Below are 20,879 nucleotides of genomic sequence, written 5' to 3'. Positions count from 1 at the left end.
CTTTACGCACGGCACGGATCAATCGCCCGGCCCCTACCACGGATCCAATCGTCCAATTAACGCCAGTTTGCATGCAGCCAAATTGCCAATAGCTCCATGCGTGATCTCTTCGAGGGGATAATACTAAGAAAACAGAAGAACAAGCAACTTGCTAGCTTGCCGATGATAGAACCGTACAGCCCAAGAAGCAAATTTGCCCCATCTATTTTCTTATATAGTGCATACGGTATTTGTAGGAGTATATATCTATGCATATTGCATAGATTCTATCTAGCCCATATGTATAATAGCATAGGCCATATAGGTGACCAAGTTAGCTAGCTAGTGCGTGCATGTGTTTCAATATGGTGGGAACATGAGTCATGATATCTTGCCATTTTTCGCTATCTGTTCTTTATTGGGTTCTCGACTGTATATATGTTATCTCCATTTGATCTTACCTTTCATTACTCTCAAGTTTCATAGCTAGCTTTATCTTTCTGCTTGATCTCCTGAATATATTGTACTACTGTTAGTGTAGATTGACAGTACGTAGGAAAGCAACTTCGACCAATGTATTCTTCCCTTTCCAAAGAGGAAATGAAGCACCTAGCTAGCAACCTTATGGGGGGTAGCATGACCTTTTAACGCACATCTAAAGCAACATTTAGCTAACAATTTCAAGATATTAATTGTTGTGAGTGGACAGTTATCAAACTAGTACTTTTGATCTTGCAGAATTAATTTAAATAAAAACGGTCCAAATAAAAATAGGGTGATGCATCAGCAACTTCGACCAATGTATTATTTCACCTTTCCAAAGAGGAAACAGAGCAGCACTAACCAATTATAGGGGGTAGTTAGCATATGACCCTTTAACGCACATCTAAAGCAACATTTAGCTACAGGTAACAATTTCAACATATTAATTGTTGCGAGTGAGTGGACAGTACAGTTATCAAACTAAATTTTAATCTAGCAGAATTGATAAAAAGAATGGTAATGTATCAGCTCATTGTATTATCTTGTGAATCACACGCGTTATCGTGCTTTTGGTAAGCCCTATAATTTGTACTTCTAATTCTTAAGAAGAAAAAGGTTCCATTGAACAATCCATTTTTAACATGTCTAGCTCAAATCAATACTTTTGATCTGGATGGGGATATATAAATGGTGCCAAAGGTAAGACCTAATTAATCTCTTAATCCATAATACCTAATTAAATATTAGGCCATTAGGTAAATGTGTATTCTTTCAGAGAAATAGACAGATACATAAAATAAAGGTATAGCATACCTTTCAAACGAAACATACCCATTTGTGGCATGCCGTACGTGCAATCTCGTTTCATGTTTAATCCAACAATTTAAGAACACGGGCAGCTTTCTGACAGAAATTAGAGGGAAAGGGCAGGAGTTCCCAACTTCCCATGCATGATTGGCCTAACCTGACAGTGGGATTCTGCTAACTTATCGATGGCGATCGAAAGCAATCTAGACACCTAGTCCAACACACAACCCACTTAAATACTTTACTGTGAGTATTATACAAAACAGCAATGTGTTTATGTTTTTTCCACTCTACTTTTTGTCAGATTCCACCACCACTTATAACAGTAAGCTTGTTTTTTATATTGACCGATCGACATGCTTCTTCAGCTCATGGTCGCATTATATTGCTATTTCTGGGCATCTTCTGCCTTCGAGTCAACATCATTCATAATAATGTACTCTGATTGGTCAAAGTCCCCACGGAGCTCACGTCTGACTAGCTCATTGGATACTAAAGCTGAATACTTCCTCCATTCCAAAATACACCTTATATAGATTTGTGCACTTGGGCCAAAACAGCTCTCGTTAGTGTTTGACCACTCATATTGGGTTAATAATAAATGGATGTGACTAGTTATTGACCGGATGCGGGTACCAAAAGAAAGATAAGATGTATTGTAGAACAATGAAAAAAAATTATACACGTTGTACTGTGGAATAGAGGAATGGCTCAACGACCACAAGTCACAACAACATAACTTTTTGAAAAACTAGTTCATTTGTTTGAACTAATGAGGACCAAAGGATACCTTGAGGATCACCATGTTGCACCTATAGCCGTAAGGATGCACTTTATAATTTCACAAGGAAAAATACTCGACATCGAGCCCGTACTAAACTTTGTTATATCCCTCTTAAGCCAGATTTAACCTGCACGTACGGGGTTTGGCTTGTATTAACCAGGTCTCGTGTGTGGCTTTCGTCGTGGCACGTAATATATACACAAAGTGTGTGTTGCATGTTCTTCACAATTCACATAGGTAAATAAGTCAATTATATGCATTATTACTCCTACCTTTACATCATAGTACCAGACACCAGTAGTATTTTTTAACCATTTTTAAAAGTATTTTAAAGCGTCGCCCCACCCCTGCCGGCCGTGTCGCCCAGTCGGATCTCGGATGAGTGCGGCTTTCCTCGTGGCACGCAGAGTGTGTACATGTTCACCCTCCTATAGCTAGCTTGGTTGTTACAGTACATGCCTCGTTATCAAGCCGGGTCACTCGCTCGATCACCAGGCGTACGTTGCCTTCGTGTCGTGTCGTGCACGCAAAAGGCCAGTGCGCGCACGTACGCCGTCGTATGTAACGCCAATAAGACTATGCATGTCTGCCACTAGGGGCGAGGCCGAACCTAACCGGAATTTTATCTACGTGCAATTTCTAGGTTTGTTTTACCATAAATCCATAATAAGTGTTGGGGAGTTAGTAATTTGTACTAACTTTGTACTAACATAAATCTCCGACACTTATAATGAATCGGAAGGAGTACATCCAAGAGTTTCATGCATGTCCAAAAGCTCAAACTGATGGGAAAAGAAGCGCAATACACTTATATTTCAACACTTCTCTCACAGGTGGCTCCCTTACGACTAAACGTGAACCGAAACTGGGTTGTAATTTAATTGCGCCAGCCGGATTTTAAATTCAAAACCTCTTGGTTCTGATACCATGAACAATTTCTTGCACCGAACCAGTTCAACCAAAAACTTAAACTGATAGAAAACGAAAGACAGTCCACTTATATTTCTATACCAGCGTTACCCCCAAAAGAAATATGTATATACTTTTTCCATCCCATATTAAGTGACGAAATATTACATGCATCTAGACACTTTTAGGTACAGATATATTCATATTTGGACAAATTTGAGTCATTTAATATGGGACGGAAAAAATATTATTAATCGATCGATCGTCTGGCTGGTGCACTATACATGATCGATGTTGTCAAATCGTTGCACGTACTCCGCAAATGTGGCATGCACATTGCAAAGATGTGTATTATTGCTAGTGCCTGCTTCTTCAGCATGCACATATAAAGTCATACACATGCATCGTACGTGCACGGCTGCCTTTCAGTTTCAATCACCAACCGACCTGTGGAGACTGCTCGCCACTGTTGAGTGATGCCCAAAGCTCGAATGCCAAAATGGAGTTTCTTGCAACCGGGGTCAAATACCCGCTCTACAATACTGCAAGAATATCTGGAATTTTTTACTTTCTCCGTCCAACAAAATATGTCTCAAATTTGTTAAAATTTGAATGTATCTAGACATGACTTAGTGTATAGATGTATTCAAATTTAGTCAAAATTGAGACATCTTTTATTAGACGGAAGAAGTATATATGTTTACTGCGCCACGGAGAGAGGGCCGACGAGGGAATAAAATTCTTTGAGATAGATCCCGATCGCCTGCTACCGCGGTTCTGTTATCTCAAGACAGATGAAACAAAGCCTGTCGATCAAGCTGTAAAAAAAAAGCCTGTCAAAGAAAACAAAAGTGCCACGCCATCGTATCATACTTCGTTGTCCTTTTCGAAAAAAAACCTTCATCTCAAAGAGGAATTAAGACAATTAATAAAACAAAATTATTTGAGTTAAGATTCCTGGTTTTGAACCTGCTATCCAACCGAGCCTAGCCAGTTGTCGTACGAGTGCTGGTTCTCCGGTGTATATCGCGATCCTCTCGAGATCAGCAGTTGTATTCTGTCCTTGTCTGCTCGTCCTCAACGATGGTGATCGATCGAGACTGCATGCAGCTGGCTCACAGGCGTACACGTACGACGGGATGGCACGGCACATGCATCGACCTAACTAACTGCTCTTCATGCTTTGCTCCCCAATCTTGTTAAGTATGTTAAGAAAAAAATAGAGATTAAATTAGAAACGAGCGACACGAATTTACTATGGAAACTTTTGCGGGAAAAACCACGGACGCACGAAGTCACAACTTCATTATGTTGGAGTATTACAAGCACGAGATGTTTTAGGTGCGATTCGTGGGGTATATATAACGGGCAATAAAGATGAGTCCTAGTAAGACAAGGAAAACAAGTTCAACTCGTATACCAATACAAAGTACAAACCTATCTTGCTACGTTTAGCAAAAATTGGTAACGGATTCGGATAAATTTTCGACACATACTACCAGTAGACTATACTTAATCTCATTTAGGACTCCGTTCGGCGTGCAACTACAGAGAGTGATCGATAGAAAATAGTGGCCACGTTATTGTTATGCACATATGCACGATGGCGGCTGCCGGCTTTTTATTCGCTATTTTTCTTCTTCCTTCCTGGAAACACACTTGGCGGTGACAGATGATATAACAACGCCACGTGAGAGAGACGTGACTCGGCCTGAATATCAGTTAGTAACTGAATATAGAGATCGAGATCTAGAACGGGTGTTCAGTGTGTTTTAATACTATATCAAAACAAGATAAATTAGAGGGGAAGGACAAGTGGAGAGCTAATACGCTGAGTGCCGTATCTGCCATTCGGTTGCACACGGTTTACTGTTCATAGATCTGAGTGTCATGTCTACGCCGAGTGTTATTTCAGGTAGGCCTCGACCTATAAAGTTGTATCCCGAGCGCCCAATAATATGCACTCGGCTTACGTGGATGCACTCGGCAAATATTCCTTCTCCGGTAGTGAACAGAAAAGGAAGACCCTGCACTGCATTATATTAAAACAGAGGTGGAGTGATGATCCCTTAAACGGTACAAGTCGAAACACACCAAGGGCGTTATCTAAAGTTAAAATTACAACTCGAAGTTACACACGGTTGTCGTAGGGTCGGCACTTGTCGTCCTAAGGAATTACTCTCAAACTCATTCCTATGGAAAAAAAAGTAGGTTGGACCTAATGTTCATTTTCCTCCCAAAACACAAAAAATCATGAAATTCCTAAGAAATCATGTTGCTTGTTTCCTACAAAACATGCATTACAGCGAATTTTCCTATGAAATCCACTCTGATTTCCTATGAAAATCCTCTAAATGGCATGAGGCCAGTCTCTAGCAAAAGTAAACCACCGAGGTGTCTATTCCTCCAGAACTATCACGACGGACGGTACGAACAATCAACACGTCTAACGGAGACCACTGCTGCGCCGACCACAACCCAGGATCTAACGTCGTCGAGGCATATATTGCTTTGACCGCCGCCAGCAAAGCGGGTCGGAGGAGGAAGGGTTGGAAAAGCCACCGGAGCCGAGAGTGATAGTGGTCTTACCATGCATGCACCCGGAGGCAAAACGAGGACATCCGGAGGCCACGGAACCAAGAGTTACAGCAGTACTGCCCACCGCTGAGAATTTCCTTGCCCAATTGTATAATCCTCGTACAGCTGGGCGTACGTTTGTGAGCATCTGCATCTACCGTGTGTTAATTTCTCAGAAAAAGAAAGGTTGAACTGGACAACGGGAGAGGGCGAGGCAGACAGGATGGACAGAACGGGCCGACTCTTCGATCCCCAATGCATGCATGTGACTGGATTTGGATCAGAAGTAGTTACTGTATCTAGTAGCAAGCTGATTGAACACTTGCATATTTCATTCTGGGCACTTGGGCAGGTGGGCTCTATGATTGGAACTGGCCGGACCAAACATGCATGCATGAATGAATATTCAGAGGCTTGACCACGTCGCTTGCGAGTTGTCTATCTAGGATCCTAGGGAATGAATACCAGGGGGGACGGCAGACTCCTGCCAACCTGCCAAGGAGCACTCCTTGCCGGATGCCGCGCTTTGGCACATCGATCGCCCTTACTCAGTCTATGTGTATGTACCCTCCTTGTGAGCCGTGATCCTGATCTGGGCTCATTCTGATTCAATTTGGTCCTACTTGGTTAAAAAATGTCAGCTGTGAGCCCGTGACCAGCTCGCTTTGATTTGATACGATTTGGTCGGACGGAGAGTGTGTTGCTTTGGTTAATTGGCTTATATGATTTGATGATACGGTCCGTCTGTTCAATTCGTCAGAGTGTGTTTCTCTGTTAGGCTTGCTCTCTCTGGTTTTAATTAGGATATTGATGCAAAATAAAATGAATGCACTGGAGTTGAGCATATTTCCAAGACGTCACGACTGTCGTGGATAATTCAGGTCAACTTCGTCCGCCATGACACATGCATGCATGCACATCTATCGCGATTGGGAAAGTTTCGTCTTACGTGCGAGAGTACTTCCTGAAAAGGATGGATGCCAGATGTGTCATGCATGATCCTTCTTCGTTGATTGTGCAGATATATATGCTCGTTGTTTGGTTTTGTTGACGTGCATGTTTGGTTGATGTAGTGATCAAGTACTACTGTACGTGGTACACCGTAACGCTGTTGTACTAGTGTCTATAGTAAAGCGTAGCATATTAGTCAAGCTTTTAAAAAGAAACAGCAACAGATCTAGATGCATATTAGCACTATATACTCTCTCCGGCCATTTCTTAAAGAAAAATGCCGACCACACATTTCAAGATTGATACTGTACATGGCTAGAATGGCTGACAGTTGGATGCAAAAGCAGATGCCTGAGATATATATTAAATTTTTTTATCCAAGTTAAGATAGACAACTTCGAATTAAACACAGATAAGCAAGTACATGCGTGAACTATGGGTGTGTTTGGCACCCCGGGTGAATTCAAAATTCACATCTCATCCCATACAAGCTGACCCTAATCAAGTTGAGCTGAGATTTTCACATGTGTTTGACAGACTGTATCTACTGAGATATGATGAGTTGAGATGTTGTTTGGTGGGAGTAGAGGTCGCGGACGAGTCAAGGACGGCGAGGTCGGGGAAGGCGGGGACGGCGCGGTTGGGGACGAGTCGGGGACGGCGAGGACGGGGACGGCGGGCGTCAAACGAGGAGTGGCGGCTGGGTCGGATGGGTCGGCGAGATATTTTTTTCGGGTTGAACTCAGGCCAGGCTTATGCGAAGCTCGTTTTCTGCTTCACAACCGAGGCAGGCTGAGTGCTCCTTTTTGTATGAGATGGGCTTAGTCCTGCATGGCCACCCGACCTAACAAACACACTCTCATGCGGTAAAAGTGGGATGATAAGAGATTTTGTTTGCCAAACACAACCTATATAGCCCGGCCGTCCCGTGGAGGACCGGGCGGGCGCGTGTCCAGCTCGCGTTCCTCATCCGCTGATCCACTCCACTGAGAATCAGTGACTAATGGACGCGCGGCAAAGGCATCGCCCGCACGGAGGAAAAGACCAATTAAGCAGCATCTCACGGAACCTGACACGACTGGTTAACAATATGATGCTAGATTCGTCTCGGTGTACGATTGTGTCGCCTGAATTCGCCCGCACTTACCTTTCAACCCCGCCCTGCTCTGCTTTACCTTTCTACCCGTCGTCCATGGAAATGGAATCGTCCATCGTCCAGGCATCCAGGACGCGTGCCGGGGCAGAACTTCCACGGAGCAGCCAGCAGCGTAAGTATCTGTCGTTTGTCGACGGCTGTGGACGCACGCACACGCACGCGGGCCGGCGGGGGCACGTACGTACTACGTACACGGTTTGTTTGTGAACCGGCCCACGCCCGCTAGCTGTGCCGACGTGAGCCTCGGTTCCGCCGTTCCGGAGTAGTACACTTTTGGCTTAATTTTCGAAAAGTGCAAACGGTGGTGGCACGGAGATGGCGTCGGGTTCAGTTCACGCGGGGGGTTTTCCCCTGGGAAAGACGGGAAAACGGCATTTATTTTATTTTTGCGAGGAAAAAACGGCTCGTTTCTAGTAGCAGGGAGAAATTTTCCAGACTTGCTCGTGAAGAAATGATAAGGAGAATAGTTGGTCCGCGGGGCGTTACGGCTTTTAGATTCGAGGAATGCTGGTTTTGGGACGACGGTTTTCTTTATAAACTGTCACCCAAAAATGACATTGTCTAGGACTCTAGCTCTTTGAAAACAAAAATGATGTCAGCAGTTTTTGTTTAAATGTTTTCGAAAAGTACGTACTTTGGTTTCGCATTTTTCTTTGATTGTGTATAATTTTTTGTTCTCTCTCCGTCCAACAAAGGATGTCTCAACTTTGACTAAATTTGAATGCATCTATACACTAAGTCATGTCTAGATACATCCAACTTTGACAAACTTGAGACATCTTTTGTTGGACGAAGGGAGTACTACTTCTACTTCTACTTCGCTTCTCAAAATGAACGCCAGATATTCTTTCAAGGAACTCTTGAGAGAAAACAAGATTGTATATTCATTAGTTAATGAGTAAAGCGTATACGTTATCCTACTATTATTGACGAGATATCAAGTTAGCTTTGTCATTAAAATTGCAAATTTAGTAGAAGATACCCAGGAACCGCTCCCAGCTAGAGAGAGAGAGGATCCGGTGGCGATCTCCCATCTGCCCCCAACTACACCGGCCAGCTGACGGTCCCTGCCTCCTTCGTCCGCCGCTCAGGCGACGGGAGGGGGTGGGGACCCTGGTGCTTCTGCTCCGGTCAGTTAGGGTTGGCCTAGTGTTTCTTGAGGCGTTGCTTCTATGGAGGAAAACGCGTCGCGTCAGAATAATTTGTCTATGCTCTTCCTCCATCTTGGCGTCACTCCAACCGGTGGCGTCGAGGGGCAGGTGGCCTGGTCGTCTCGCCAGTCTCTGGATCCAGTGATATTCGTGTCTGGTGGCTGGCGATTGGCACTCTCACAGGTGAAGATCGTGTCGGCTGTTGTTGTTGTGTTTGTTGTCTTGTAATTGGGTGTGTGGATGACGGCAGGCGGCGACGTTCCTTTTCTTTGACGGCGTTGGATGAAGTTGACGACGTCTGGTTCTGGTGACCACGGGGAAGTTCCCCGGCCGACGTGCCACAGAGTCTCGGTCTCGTCGCTTGCAGTGGTCTGTTTCATCGGTTCAGAAAGCATCCTTCTATGCGAAGATGCTCTCCCAGATCTAGGTTTGGCGGCTGTCCGCCTTTTTTTTCCGGCGTTGCCATGGTGGCGGCGGAGGACGAGGGTGGACAACGGTTCGGCGAGGTACAAGTTTCTCCAAAGGTGAAATTGTAATTTTACTTCTTGCGGGATACTTTGTGCAAAGTTGCTTGACAAGCATGTTTGTCTCATGTCGTGACCATATGTGTAATCTATGTAAACGGATTGTCTAATGAAATATATGGTTACTTTCAAAAAAAATGTTGCAAATTTAGCTTCTATTTTTCGTTTAAATTTGTTCACCACAAGTCGCCTATGTATACATGTAAAACAGACAAACATTCGCCAAATTTATATACATCTGAACTCGATTCTAAAGCATAATCAATCATCGTGTAATTAGTCATGTTTAATTTTCCTGCACAACATTTTATTGGGTGAAACAATATGGAGATGAAGAAAAATTGGAGGATGATCGAATGTTTAAAACTAATTGTATAAAATATAAGCCAAACAACAATTTATTTCTCTAACTTATTTGTATGAGAAAACGGTGTATTGGATATATAGAAACAAATGGACTAAAATGTGATGGCTGAATTTGATAGAGAACGGAGAAAGAAGTGTCTACCTTTTTCTCTTAGCTAAGGCACAGCCCTTTATTGAGAAAATATCACAAAAGCACAACCTTTACGTCCATCTTATCAATTAACCACAACTTCTGAGATTTTTATCCGAAAACCACAACCGAGCCTCCTAATTGCCTTCGGCTTCTCTTAACAGCAAAACTGACTTGCATGACCCACCTGTAAGTGCTGACTAGGCTGATGACGGGGCGCAGGGTGGTTTATTGGGGTTTCGACCTAGTTCCATTGAACGAGTTCCCATTGCCCCTCCTCAAATAAGGTGACAGAGTAGGCGACGGCGACGGAGTCTCAATTTGATGTGTTTTATTCTGCGTGTCTCTCTCTCTTAGATCAGCCCCGTCAATTTGACGGCGACGGCATCATCCCCGTCATCAGCCCAATCAGGACTTACAGGTGGGCCGGGCAAGTCAGTTTTGCTGTTAAGGGAAGTCGAGGCAATTAGGAGGCTCGGTTGTGGTTTTCGGATAAAAATCCCAGAAGTTGTGGTTAAGTGATAAGATGGACGTAACGGTTGTGGTTTTGTGATATTTTCTCCCTTTATTTCACGTCTAAGAAAGGACCACACTAAATGCCATTTACTCCTTTGTTTGTCTTTTCATTAGCTATCACTCACTTCGTTCCACAAAACACCTCATGTAGAGTTGTGTACTTGGTCCGAGACAATTCTCGTTTTTAGTGTCTGATGATCAGTCATATTGAATTAAGAGTAAATGAGTGTGAGCTGTTATTGGCTGGGTGAGGGAGCCAAGAAAGAATGAGATGTATTATAAAACAAATAATAAAAAAAAATATAAGAGGGATCAGTAGTTCCTTCAACTGGTCATCACTCATTTATTTTCTCTTTATTTTTTATTACTGCGCATTATTTCGAATATTAACTGTGCATTTACTCCACCCTGTGCTTCGAAACGAAAGGAGGCAGTTGAGCTAAACAATTGGAAGTTTGCGTTCATATCGAAGGAGTTAATCAAATGCATTTACCGGCACAAGGCCACAACCCACGTTTATCCTCTTCCTTCGCCCCCTCCCTTTCCCCTGCCCCATATACTCCTGTTCCCTCTTTGCTTTCCGAGATCACGCTTCCTTTTCCTCACCAGCTTCATCACACGCATCTCCCTCTCTGTCTTTCTGCGCCAGAATTCTTTCTCAGGTGGGATCCAGCGTGTCAGAAGAACTCGGAGCCGAAGCAGCCCAGCAATCCAGCATTCTGATTCGTGGAGAAGAAAGTCAAGAAGCACTTCTCCCGATCGAATCCCAGTGCCCCCTTCGTCATCATCCATCCAAAACCAGCCTTCTGTCCTGTCGGCGTCCTCTGCTCTGCTCTGCGGGCTGCCTGCGTTAAATGCCCCCGCTCACTCTTCCTCGTCTTCTCCAAGAACTCTCTTCGCGTTCCAAGTTTCCAACATCACAGTGCTCTGCGTGGCCGTGACTGCACTGCGTCCGTTAGGCGGCTGGCGGCTGGCGGCGGAAGGAACTAGTGAAAATTATACTACTGCTGCTGCCAATCCCTCTCGACCTACCGCCGGCGCGGTTGGCTGCACGCCAAGATTGCTCGCCTGCAGGTTAATTTGGTTCCTACGGGGATAAACAAACAGGAGGGGAGAGGAGAGCGCACGCCAAGAGAGCTCGAGGCTGATTGCCAAGAAGGGTAGTTAGATAGAGAGAAGGATGGGGGACGACGCGGCGGTTCCGGCGGCGGCGGCCAAGTTGGAGAAGAGCTACTTCGACGTGCTGGGGATCTGCTGCCCGTCGGAGGTGCCGCTGGTGGAGAAGCTGCTGGAGCCGCTCGCCGGCGTGCACAAGGTGACGGTGGTCGTGCCCTCCAGGACCGTCATCGTCGTCCACGACGCCGCCGCCATCTCCCAGTCCCAGATCGGTAAATACTCCCCCCCCCCCCCCCCCCCCGTCCTCCTCTTACAGCCTCTTGTCGCTTTCCGCCCAGATTTCCCTCTTCCTCCTCGCGCTTCTCGTGCCATGGAGACTTGCTTTCTTTTCTCTTGGTGATGGGGAAATTTTGATCCAATTATGATTGCATCAGGGCCGGGTTGTTTCAAGTGGATTGATTGCTTTCGATGTTACCCTCTCTTGATGAAACCTTTTGGTCTAATCATGTTTGAAATTTGGACTGATTGACTACAGTAGACTAGAACAAGACCAGTGTCCGTCTTTTGATGGTAACGTGCTGCCAGCCTGCCCTGTCGCCGGCCCCTCCTAATTTTCTGATGCTGCCGTGGAAACCGACTTCGCCGTCCTTGCTGATCCATGTCTGGAATTCTGGATCGGTTCTACGTGTAGTTTAGCTTGAAAGGAAGGATATTTCGAACTCCGGGAAGAAATCATTTCTTTTGTCTTCTGTCTCTGTTCTTTCTGAATTTTTATACTACACTCTTTCCTTTCCTGTACTCGGTTAGTAGTGGAGTCTGATTTTTTTGATGCCGCCGTCTCTGATGTTCTTTGTCTGGAGTTCTGGATCGGTGCTAGAGTAGCTTGAAAGATAAAGAAATCTTAGTTTACTCCAAGCAATGGAAAGAATATTTCGAACTCCGGCGAAGGATCAGTTTCTTTTGTTTCCTGTCTCTGCTCTTTCTGAATTTTTATACTGCACTCTTTCCTTTCCTGTCCTGTCCTCGGTCAGTGGAGTGTGATTGTTCTATCAAATCTTCCCCCTTCTTGTTTTTCCTCAAATGTTCACCATGAGATCAGCCTCCAGCAATCCTCCTAATCTCGCAGGCCAATTAACAATCTCTTATTATTATTATTCTCTGAAAAAAAAATCTATATCCGCACTTCCCGCAGAAACCGCCCCAATTTGTGGATGAACTGATTTATGTTTTAATGATTTTTTTTTCAGTCAAGGCGCTGAACCAGGCGAGGCTGGAGGCGTCGGTGCGGGCCTATGGCGGCGGCGGCGGCGCGGAGAAGATCTCCAACAAGTTTCCTAGCCCCTACGTGCTCGTCTGCGGCGCCCTGCTGGTGGTGTCGCTGTTCGAGCACTTCTGGCCGCCGCTCAAGTGGTTTGCGCTGGCCGGGGCCGCCGCCGGCCTGCCGCCTATCGTCCTCAGGAGCGTCGCCGCCGCCCGGAGGCTCACCCTGGACGTCAACATACTCATGCTCATCGCAGGTACCGTTCCTTCTGATGGATTGATGATTTGCTGGCTGCCACTGACGGTGATGTTCCATGTGATTCGCTGGTTGTCCACACGCACACAACATGTTTTCCATGTGATTGGGCTTGCCTTTTTTTTCAGAGAAAAATACATTGCGCTAGATTCTCAGTAGCATTGGGCAAGTATAACTAGTACATACTTGGCTTGTTCTGGTGAATTTTTTGTAGTCTTATACAAATAAGAAATGCTATGAATTAACTACTTACGTAGTACTACATTAAAAAAATAGTGTTATTAAAAATATCACCGATGTCAAGCAGAGTCCTAGAAGAAAGAATTTTCTGTTGCCGAAATATTCTTCTGTTGTTTGTTTGCGACCCTGACATGACACCAGGGTGAAAATTCAACCAGACTGAAATTATTGATGCTGATATATGTCAATATGTGCTGTTAAACAGTTTCTCCAATGTGACAAAAGGACCCAAGAAAACTGGGTCAAGACAATTTGTTTTCCTAGGACCAATATGCATGTGGGATGCTTAATTATTACTCAAAGCTTATGCCTCGCTTGCTCAAACTTCTCCCTGCCTTTTTTATCCTGGAGGGGCCCCAACTTTCCACTGTAATAAAGAGATAGGTTGCCGTGATGCTAATATATATGCTAAGTGGACAGAAATCTGCTTCGTTTCCTCCATGTGACGATGTCGACTCAGATAGGGTATCGTATTCTACTTGGATTAAGCAGCACTTTGTTCGAATCAATTCTTTTTGGAGTTTGGTCTGTGGTATCAAGATAGCTTGATCCGTGAAGCAATTAGCATACTAACTTGGACGAAGCATTTTGTTTTTATTTTCACTACTATGCCAAAACAAAATTGCCTGATCAATTCAACACATAGAAACATGTTAGCATCCCTTTTTTTTATGGAGACTCAATTATGATAGTAGGAGACATTGAAATGGCAAGTGGTCTATTTGTAGTGATAAAATATAGAGGGAAGTTGTATCTACAATTTTTGCAGTCTATGTATAGTTGCTACTTTTTCGTCAAAATATATATGTATGCATATATATAGTATTCACTTTGGCGTTGTAGGCAGTATCTCCTCATCTAGGAGGACTACTATCTTGTCATCATCAAATATCTTTAATCATTTCTGCCCTGCCGTCCCCTAATGCCTGCAATTTTGGCAGGAGATGGCCAAGAGCTCACAAGTTTTATTTGCTTTGTTTGCAGTTGCTGGGGCAATAGCTCTCAAGGACTATTCTGAGGCTGGGTTCATTGTCTTCCTCTTCACCACAGCCGAATGGCTCGAGACCAGGGCGAGCCGCAAGGTCTCTCCTTCTCTTTTCACAAATTTCTTGTGCCTAACAAATCATGATGGCTGGGGGGTTTCCTCCTTTTCAAAAAATAAAATCAGAATAATCCATGTATCTTTATGTTTAAAAAGGAAAGCAGAAAAAATATTTGCAGGATTGCTGAGGTCCTTTCATGATCCAATTTACCAGAAAAGGGAACTTTTTTTACGTGTCACATTTAGGAGCACGTATTCATCATCTTAATGCAGCATAACGCGGCATGTAGATTTTGATGCGCACTAGCCCTACTGATGGAAATATGAACAGATTTTGGTCTGCCATTCTGGGCGTAGTTGGTTGGACCAGCGTCAGGTCTATTTTGCTGATTGTATCACCATTCTAGCATACCCCACCTAACAATTTTCAGCCAAGAGACAAATGACTTTGCATCTAGTGGGGACTCAAACATGCATATACCCACTCATACCTAGGTGTAAAGCATGATTAAGGAAAACTAAGTCAGATAAGCGAAAAGTAATTTTGGAAAGAGGATGAGCAGAATACAACACATAAAGTAAAGTCTTTAAAAAAAGTAATACCAATTATTACCTTTGTACATAGGCTTTTTTCGCTACTTTGTCTCGGAAATATCTTATTAAATACTTTTTTGACATGTAGGCCACTGCTGGGATGTCATCACTAATGAGCATGGCACCACAAAATGCTGTTCTGGCAGAGACTGGACAAGTGGTTGCTACCCAGGATGTGAAGGTCAATACAGTAATAGCTGTCAAGGCAGGGGAAGTCGTTCCGATCGACGGTGTTGTTGTCGATGGGCGGAGTGAGGTTGACGAGAGCACGCTCACCGGGGAGTCCTTCCCAGTGTCCAAGCAGGCAGACTCCCAGGTCTGGGCTGGCACACTCAACATAGATGGTAATACATACTACTATATTGTAAGCAGAATTGACATTGCTGATATGCCTAAAATTCATTGGTGGTCACTGATCCTGCGTTGATCCTGTGTTGGTGATATGCCAGGTTACATTGCTGTGAGGACAACTGCTATGGCTGACAACTCGGCAGTTGCGAAAATGGCAAGGCTGGTTGAAGAAGCCCAAAACAGTAGATCCAATACACAGAGGCTGATTGACACGTGCGCTAAGTACTACACACCTGGTAATCTAAATAGACGAGATTGGGCCTGCAGTAAAAAAAAACAGAGATAGAAAACATTGAATCAGGTGGTTTTTCTTACTGTTATTTTTACCTTGCAGCTGTTGTTTTGATGTCTGGAGCAGTAGCATTGATCCCTGTGATAGTCAGAGCACACAACCTCAAACACTGGTTCCAATTGGCCCTAGTCCTCCTCGTGAGTGCTTGTCCGTGCGCTCTTGTGCTGTCAACACCTGTGGCCACCTTCTGCGCGTTACTGAGGGCCGCAAGGACAGGGCTCCTCATCAAAGGAGGGGATGTCCTTGAATCCTTGGCCAGTATCAAAGTTGCTGCTTTTGACAAAACTGGTACAATTACTAGAGGGGAGTTCTCTGTCGAGGAGTTTCGGACAGCTGGCGAGCGTGTTCCGAAGCAAAAACTTCTTTACTGGTTAGTGCTGTTTCTTTGTCGATGTCACACTGCACAACAATGACGGTATGTGATTCAATCTTCTTCGGTGCCTGAATTCAATTTCATGGCTGTTTAGGGTCTCAAGCATTGAGAGCAGATCAAGCCACCCAATGGCTTCTGCTCTTGTTGATCATGCGCAATCAAACTCCGTGGAACCAAAATCAGAAAATGTTACTGAATTCCAAATCTATCCTGGTGAGGGAATTTATGGTGAAATCGATGGAAAGGGAGTATATGTTGGGAACAAAAGGATCTTGTCAAGGGCTTCATGTCAAACAGGTTGGTCGAATGTGAAATCAACACTTCCAAAGTATGTTAAGAGTGTCATTGACATTCTGTTGCTAGGTTTCAATTGGAATCTCTTATATCCTAAAAGCACAATACGGGGTTCCTTGGGGAAAACACCACGTTGATCCACACCATCTGAATTATTTAGACTCCCAATGCATGAAGTTACTGTAATAAAAATGGCTCTCGTTCAGGGAAATTGACATTAGTCATTTTGACAGGATCTTGTACCGTATGTCATCTTCTATTTGCTTCATCAAAGCACGATTCATGTTGAAGTATTCATCTGCTAAACGATTGTGTAAGATTTTCCTTTTTATGCTCTAGTTCCAGACATGAAGGATATGAAAGGAGTTACCGTGGGATACGTGGTCTGCAGCAAGGAATTGATTGGGGTATTCACTCTTTCTGATTCTTGCCGAACTGGAGCAGCTGAAGCCATCAAGGAGTTGAGATCACTGGGCATCAAGTCGGTGATGCTTACAGGCGATAGTACTGCCGCTGCCACATATGCACAGAACCAGGTAAAAGATTTTCCGTAGAATTTATGTCGATTCTGTTTTGGTTTGCTTTCTTTTCTCTAGTGGATACAAGCACAACACCTAATTTGCTGCTTCTGCCTTCTTTCTGGTAGCTGGGAAACCTCCTTGCTGAGGTTCACTCTGAACTTCTGCCAGAAGACAAAGTGAGAATTGTTGATGAACTGAAGGCAAAAGATGGCCCTACACTGATGATCGGTGACGGCATGAATGATGCCCCAGCATTGGCTAAGGCTGATGTTGGAGTCTCCATGGGTGTTTCCGGTTCAGCCGTTGCAATGGAGACGAGCCACATTACTCTTATGTCAAATGACATCCGCAGGATTCCGAAGGCTATCAAGCTGGCAAGGAGGACACACCGGACTATCATCGTGAACATTGTTTTCTCAGTGGCTACAAAGCTTGCAATTGTTGGACTTGCATTTGCCGGACATCCGCTTATCTGGGCAGCAGTCCTTGCTGATGTTGGCACATGTTTGTTGGTGATCATGTACAGCATGCTGTTGCTGAGAGAGAAAGGCAGTGGAAAGGTGGCAAAGAAATGTTGCGCTTCTTCTCATCATGGATCTCATTCAAAGAAGCACGGCACTTCCCACCATTGCTCGGATGGTCCGTGCAGATCAACAGGCAGTGGTGTAGATTCATCTGCAGGTAAGCATGCTTGCCATGATCATCACCATGAGCATAACCATCACAAAGAGCCGAGGAACTTGCATTCTGCAGACAAGCATGGTTGCCATGATCATAGTCATGGCCATAACCACTGCAAGGAACCTAGCAACCAGATGTTCACAAGCATGCATGCTTCCCATGGTCATGAGCATACCCAGAACATCTGCAAAGAGCCGAGCAACCCGCACTCCAGCAACAAGCATGATTGCCATGACCATGAACATGGCCACCGCGAAGAACCCAGTGGCTCGCATTCTACCAAGGAGCTCGCTTGTCATGGCCATGCTCATGGCCATTGTGAGGAAACTAAGAGTTCACATAGTACCGATGAACATGCTTGCCATGATCATAAGCACTGCGAAGAACCAATCAGCTTGCATTGTGCCAATGAGCATGTTTGCCATGACCATGACCAGGATGATCATCAGCATCATTGCTGTGATGAACAGGAACCTTTGCACACCGCAGATACACACTCCTGCCATGACCATAAACATGAAGACAGTTCAGCTGGGTCAATTCAAGAGCTCTCGATATCGATCGAGGATGCATCGCATGATCACCATGAGAAGCAAAGCCAATGCGGTCACCAGAGCGAAGAACCCAAAGAGAGAGACTGCAGACATCACCAGAAGGCAAAAGATTGTGCTCCAGCTCCGACAGATTGCAGCAGCATAAACTGTTGCAGCACTATTAGCATCAAGGGATGCGAAATGAAAGGTAAAGACATTTGTTCAAGCTGGCAAGTTGGTGGAATTGGCACGGGCAGTCGCTGTTGCAGGACCAGGGTACGCAACTGCTGCAGCCACAGCATGCTGAAACTGCCTGAGATCGTTGTAGAGTAGGATCGAAAGTATATACATATATGCATATACTAGCGACCAAAGTTTGCCTCGTCAGCAGTTAAATTTTGCTGCTGAAGAAATGGTGCACAGGTCTGAATTTTGGTGAAGCAGGTTTCTGTCGGTCTGAAAGGATGCTGCTCTTTTTGTCTTCTCCTTGATTTTGCATCTTTTGAAGGATTTGAGAAAGTGCAAAGATATACTAGTGCGTAGCGTATCAGTGCGCTTAAGAAATTGGAAAAAAGGTGGTTAAGTTAATAACTTCATCTTAGATTTTCTTAGTTAGAGTACGAAGCTGTAATTTAGTTATGCTGATAAAACACCTTTAACTAAGTTCAGTTATGGAAGTTTTGTGCTGTATGCAATGCTGTATCCCTTTAATATGGGACAAGTAGCTGAATCACTACAGCAGTCAGGATGGGTGCTCCCACCCTTTCTTCTTGACATTTTCGCTTTGATTCCGAAAATTATTACAGCACTTCATCTGCGGCAAATTATGTATATAGAAATCTTGGCGAAGGACTGCTTCTTTGGGGGCGGCAGTGCTGCAGCAAGCAGGATCTCTCAAATTCGAGAAACACAAAAATATATTTGGTTATTAGCTGTAAAGAAATGGAGGTGGAAATACAGTAAAATGTCATAATTCTTTTGTAAAGGTATCCAGTTGGTTCCAAATTTTGGAAAATGCAGGTATGGATCCTAAAACTATGTTTAGTGATTCTGTTTGCGCCCGGTGAAGATGGACAAATTCATCCAGCAAGGTCGTCCTGCTGGGCTGAATGAACTTGACAAAACACTAGTCAGGCATCAGCAATGTGGAAATAAGCTCGGCCACAAGAAACTTTGTGGAGCTTACGATCGACCTTAAGCATTGTGGCCATCAACCTTAGGCCGAAAAAGTATCAGGGCAGTCGAATGAGATGTTTCGTCACACGAATAGAAATTTCTTGCAAAAGAAAGAATAATATTAGGACCAAAAGGGCGAAGTTATACAACCACCACGAATCAGGAAAAAAACAGGACAAGCGTAGCTTGATAGAATTACCAGGAAAATGTACCAGGAAAAAGTTTCTGAAAGATCACCATGGATGAAGATCTCGCAAGATGAACGAGTGGGAGGGGAAGGGGAGTATGTGCGTCTCTAGTAATATCTAGTAGGTTGTTTCCCGTCGTTCTTTCGACGGATCTTCTTGGAGAAATCCCGATCTTGGCTGCCTCGGCCGACCTGTGTTCCCCTTCCCTGCCTCTTGCGGATGAAGAGGAAAAGGCCCGATGCATCCTGGCCTGGATTGCTCCCTTTCTTCTTCTTTTCTTTCCCAATAAATCCACCGAGTGCACTTCCCCGCTTCCTTCAAATCTTCTCTCTCATGTTTTTTGCCGTAGGCCATGGCTAAATCACTATGGATCTGGCGGTGTGAGCTTCCTCATCATTGGAGCTGCTTTTGAGCCGGTTGAGGAGATGGTTGGAGATGATGGGCGCCAAACTTCTAGATCCCAGCGCGTCTTCAACTCAGCGGTGGATCTCGATCTCGAGGTCGACTGCGTTCCGGTGACCGTCTCAACGGAGTGGAGGTTGGTGTCGTCTACTACTTCGAAATCCAAGGTGTTGGCCTCCTGCGCCTGCACTAGAATGGCCTCTTTCCTCCACTGGATGTGTTCCCGTGATGGCTCCCCGATCCAGGGTGCTCCTTTGTGCCTGCTGTCCAGCGAGTTGTATGGAGCAATTTCTTGCAAGGCGATGACGAGAATCCAAGGTACAATTGATGTGCCCCTCTTGGGCAAGGCTGTATCTTTCGTTCTCGTCACTTGTCGTCTCCATGGCTCCATCTTGCTGGTGGCCTTCGTCAAAGAAATAGGTAGTTTGGGCTCTGCAATGTTCTTGAAGGCTGGTGCTCTGTGTCTCGGTGTGTTTCAGAATCTGTGCTTCAGAGTTGTTCCTGTATATTTCGTTCCGAAGCTTCTCACTGGGGGTGTTAAGTGCCTTAGTTTAGAGTGTTTCTTTTACATTTTAAAGTCAAGAGTGGTTGATGATCTTGCTCAAGACGGTGGTTCTTGCTCACTTGAGCCGATTCACCGACGGCAGGTGAGAGAGCCATTGTTGCTGATCTCCAGATTGTGTGAGCAAGAAAGTTTCAGGTTGGGCTCAATGTTGCATCCTCTAAATCTACAGCTCAACTTTTACTCACCTCTAATGCATCTACCCTCTGGATTGCTAGGAGAGTCGCTGGCTCTTCGGCTGGCTAACACTAAATAGGCCCTCGAAGATTTCAACCGTGGCTGTGCGTCAGTACTCTCTCAACTGGCTCACCATCAGACTCCTGTTGTAGTCTTCCCCGTCTTGGTTTGCGACTCACTGTTCTTGATTTCAAAACATGCAAAGTTGCACTGTTGTATGCTGCTTTGTAACCCCTGGTTATATATAATATACTTCCTCATTTTCACAAAGAATGGCGCCCACGTTTTTCGAGGTCGAACTTTGACCAATGATTAGACTAATTGTATGTAGATATATGTTACAAATTTTATATCGTTGGAAAGGTTTATGAAATACTAATCCAATGATATAATTTTTGCAACACAAAAATCTCAAATCATTAGTCTAATTGTTGGTCAAAGTAAAATCTTGAAATGCGTGCGTGCCATTCTTTGTGAAATGAAGGGAG

At 44.6% G+C, this 20,879-nt stretch overlaps 2 protein-coding genes across 3 annotated transcripts; both read left to right on the top strand.

Moving 5' to 3' along the window:
* Positions 1 to 10,908: 10,908 nt before the first annotated feature.
* LOC100844246 (cadmium/zinc-transporting ATPase HMA2) lies at positions 10,909 to 18,660 on the top strand. Of its 2 annotated transcripts, XM_010229121.3 has the most exons (9): positions 10,917 to 11,721; positions 12,697 to 12,966; positions 14,190 to 14,287; positions 14,930 to 15,185; positions 15,291 to 15,428; positions 15,527 to 15,854; positions 15,952 to 16,154; positions 16,491 to 16,687; positions 16,798 to 18,660. In XM_010229121.3, the coding sequence occupies exons 1-9, from the start codon at positions 11,514 to 11,516 to the stop codon at positions 18,217 to 18,219; spliced, it is 3,120 nt and encodes a 1,039-aa protein (XP_010227423.1). In that variant the 5' UTR covers positions 10,917 to 11,513; the 3' UTR covers positions 18,220 to 18,660. The 2 variants fall into 2 exon arrangements, with proteins under 2 accessions (XP_024312273.1, XP_010227423.1); XM_024456505.1 differs by lacking the exon at positions 16,798 to 18,660 and having other exon boundaries at positions 10,909 to 11,721; positions 16,385 to 16,515.
* A 504-nt stretch (positions 18,661 to 19,164) lies between these two features.
* LOC104581500 lies at positions 19,165 to 20,651 on the top strand. Its single transcript, XM_010229120.3, has 2 exons — positions 19,165 to 20,352; positions 20,433 to 20,651. Exons 1-2 carry the CDS (start codon positions 19,676 to 19,678, stop codon positions 20,458 to 20,460), a joined length of 705 nt encoding a protein of 234 aa, XP_010227422.1. The 5' UTR covers positions 19,165 to 19,675; the 3' UTR covers positions 20,461 to 20,651.
* Positions 20,652 to 20,879: the final 228 nt, after the last annotated feature.

The sequence above is a fragment of the Brachypodium distachyon genome, chromosome 1 (assembly GCF_000005505.3).
Source record: "Brachypodium distachyon strain Bd21 chromosome 1, Brachypodium_distachyon_v3.0, whole genome shotgun sequence".
Taxonomy (NCBI): domain Eukaryota; kingdom Viridiplantae; phylum Streptophyta; class Magnoliopsida; order Poales; family Poaceae; genus Brachypodium; species Brachypodium distachyon.
The sequence above is the reverse complement of the archived record's forward strand: the minus strand, read 5'-3'. Positions and strand labels throughout refer to the sequence as shown.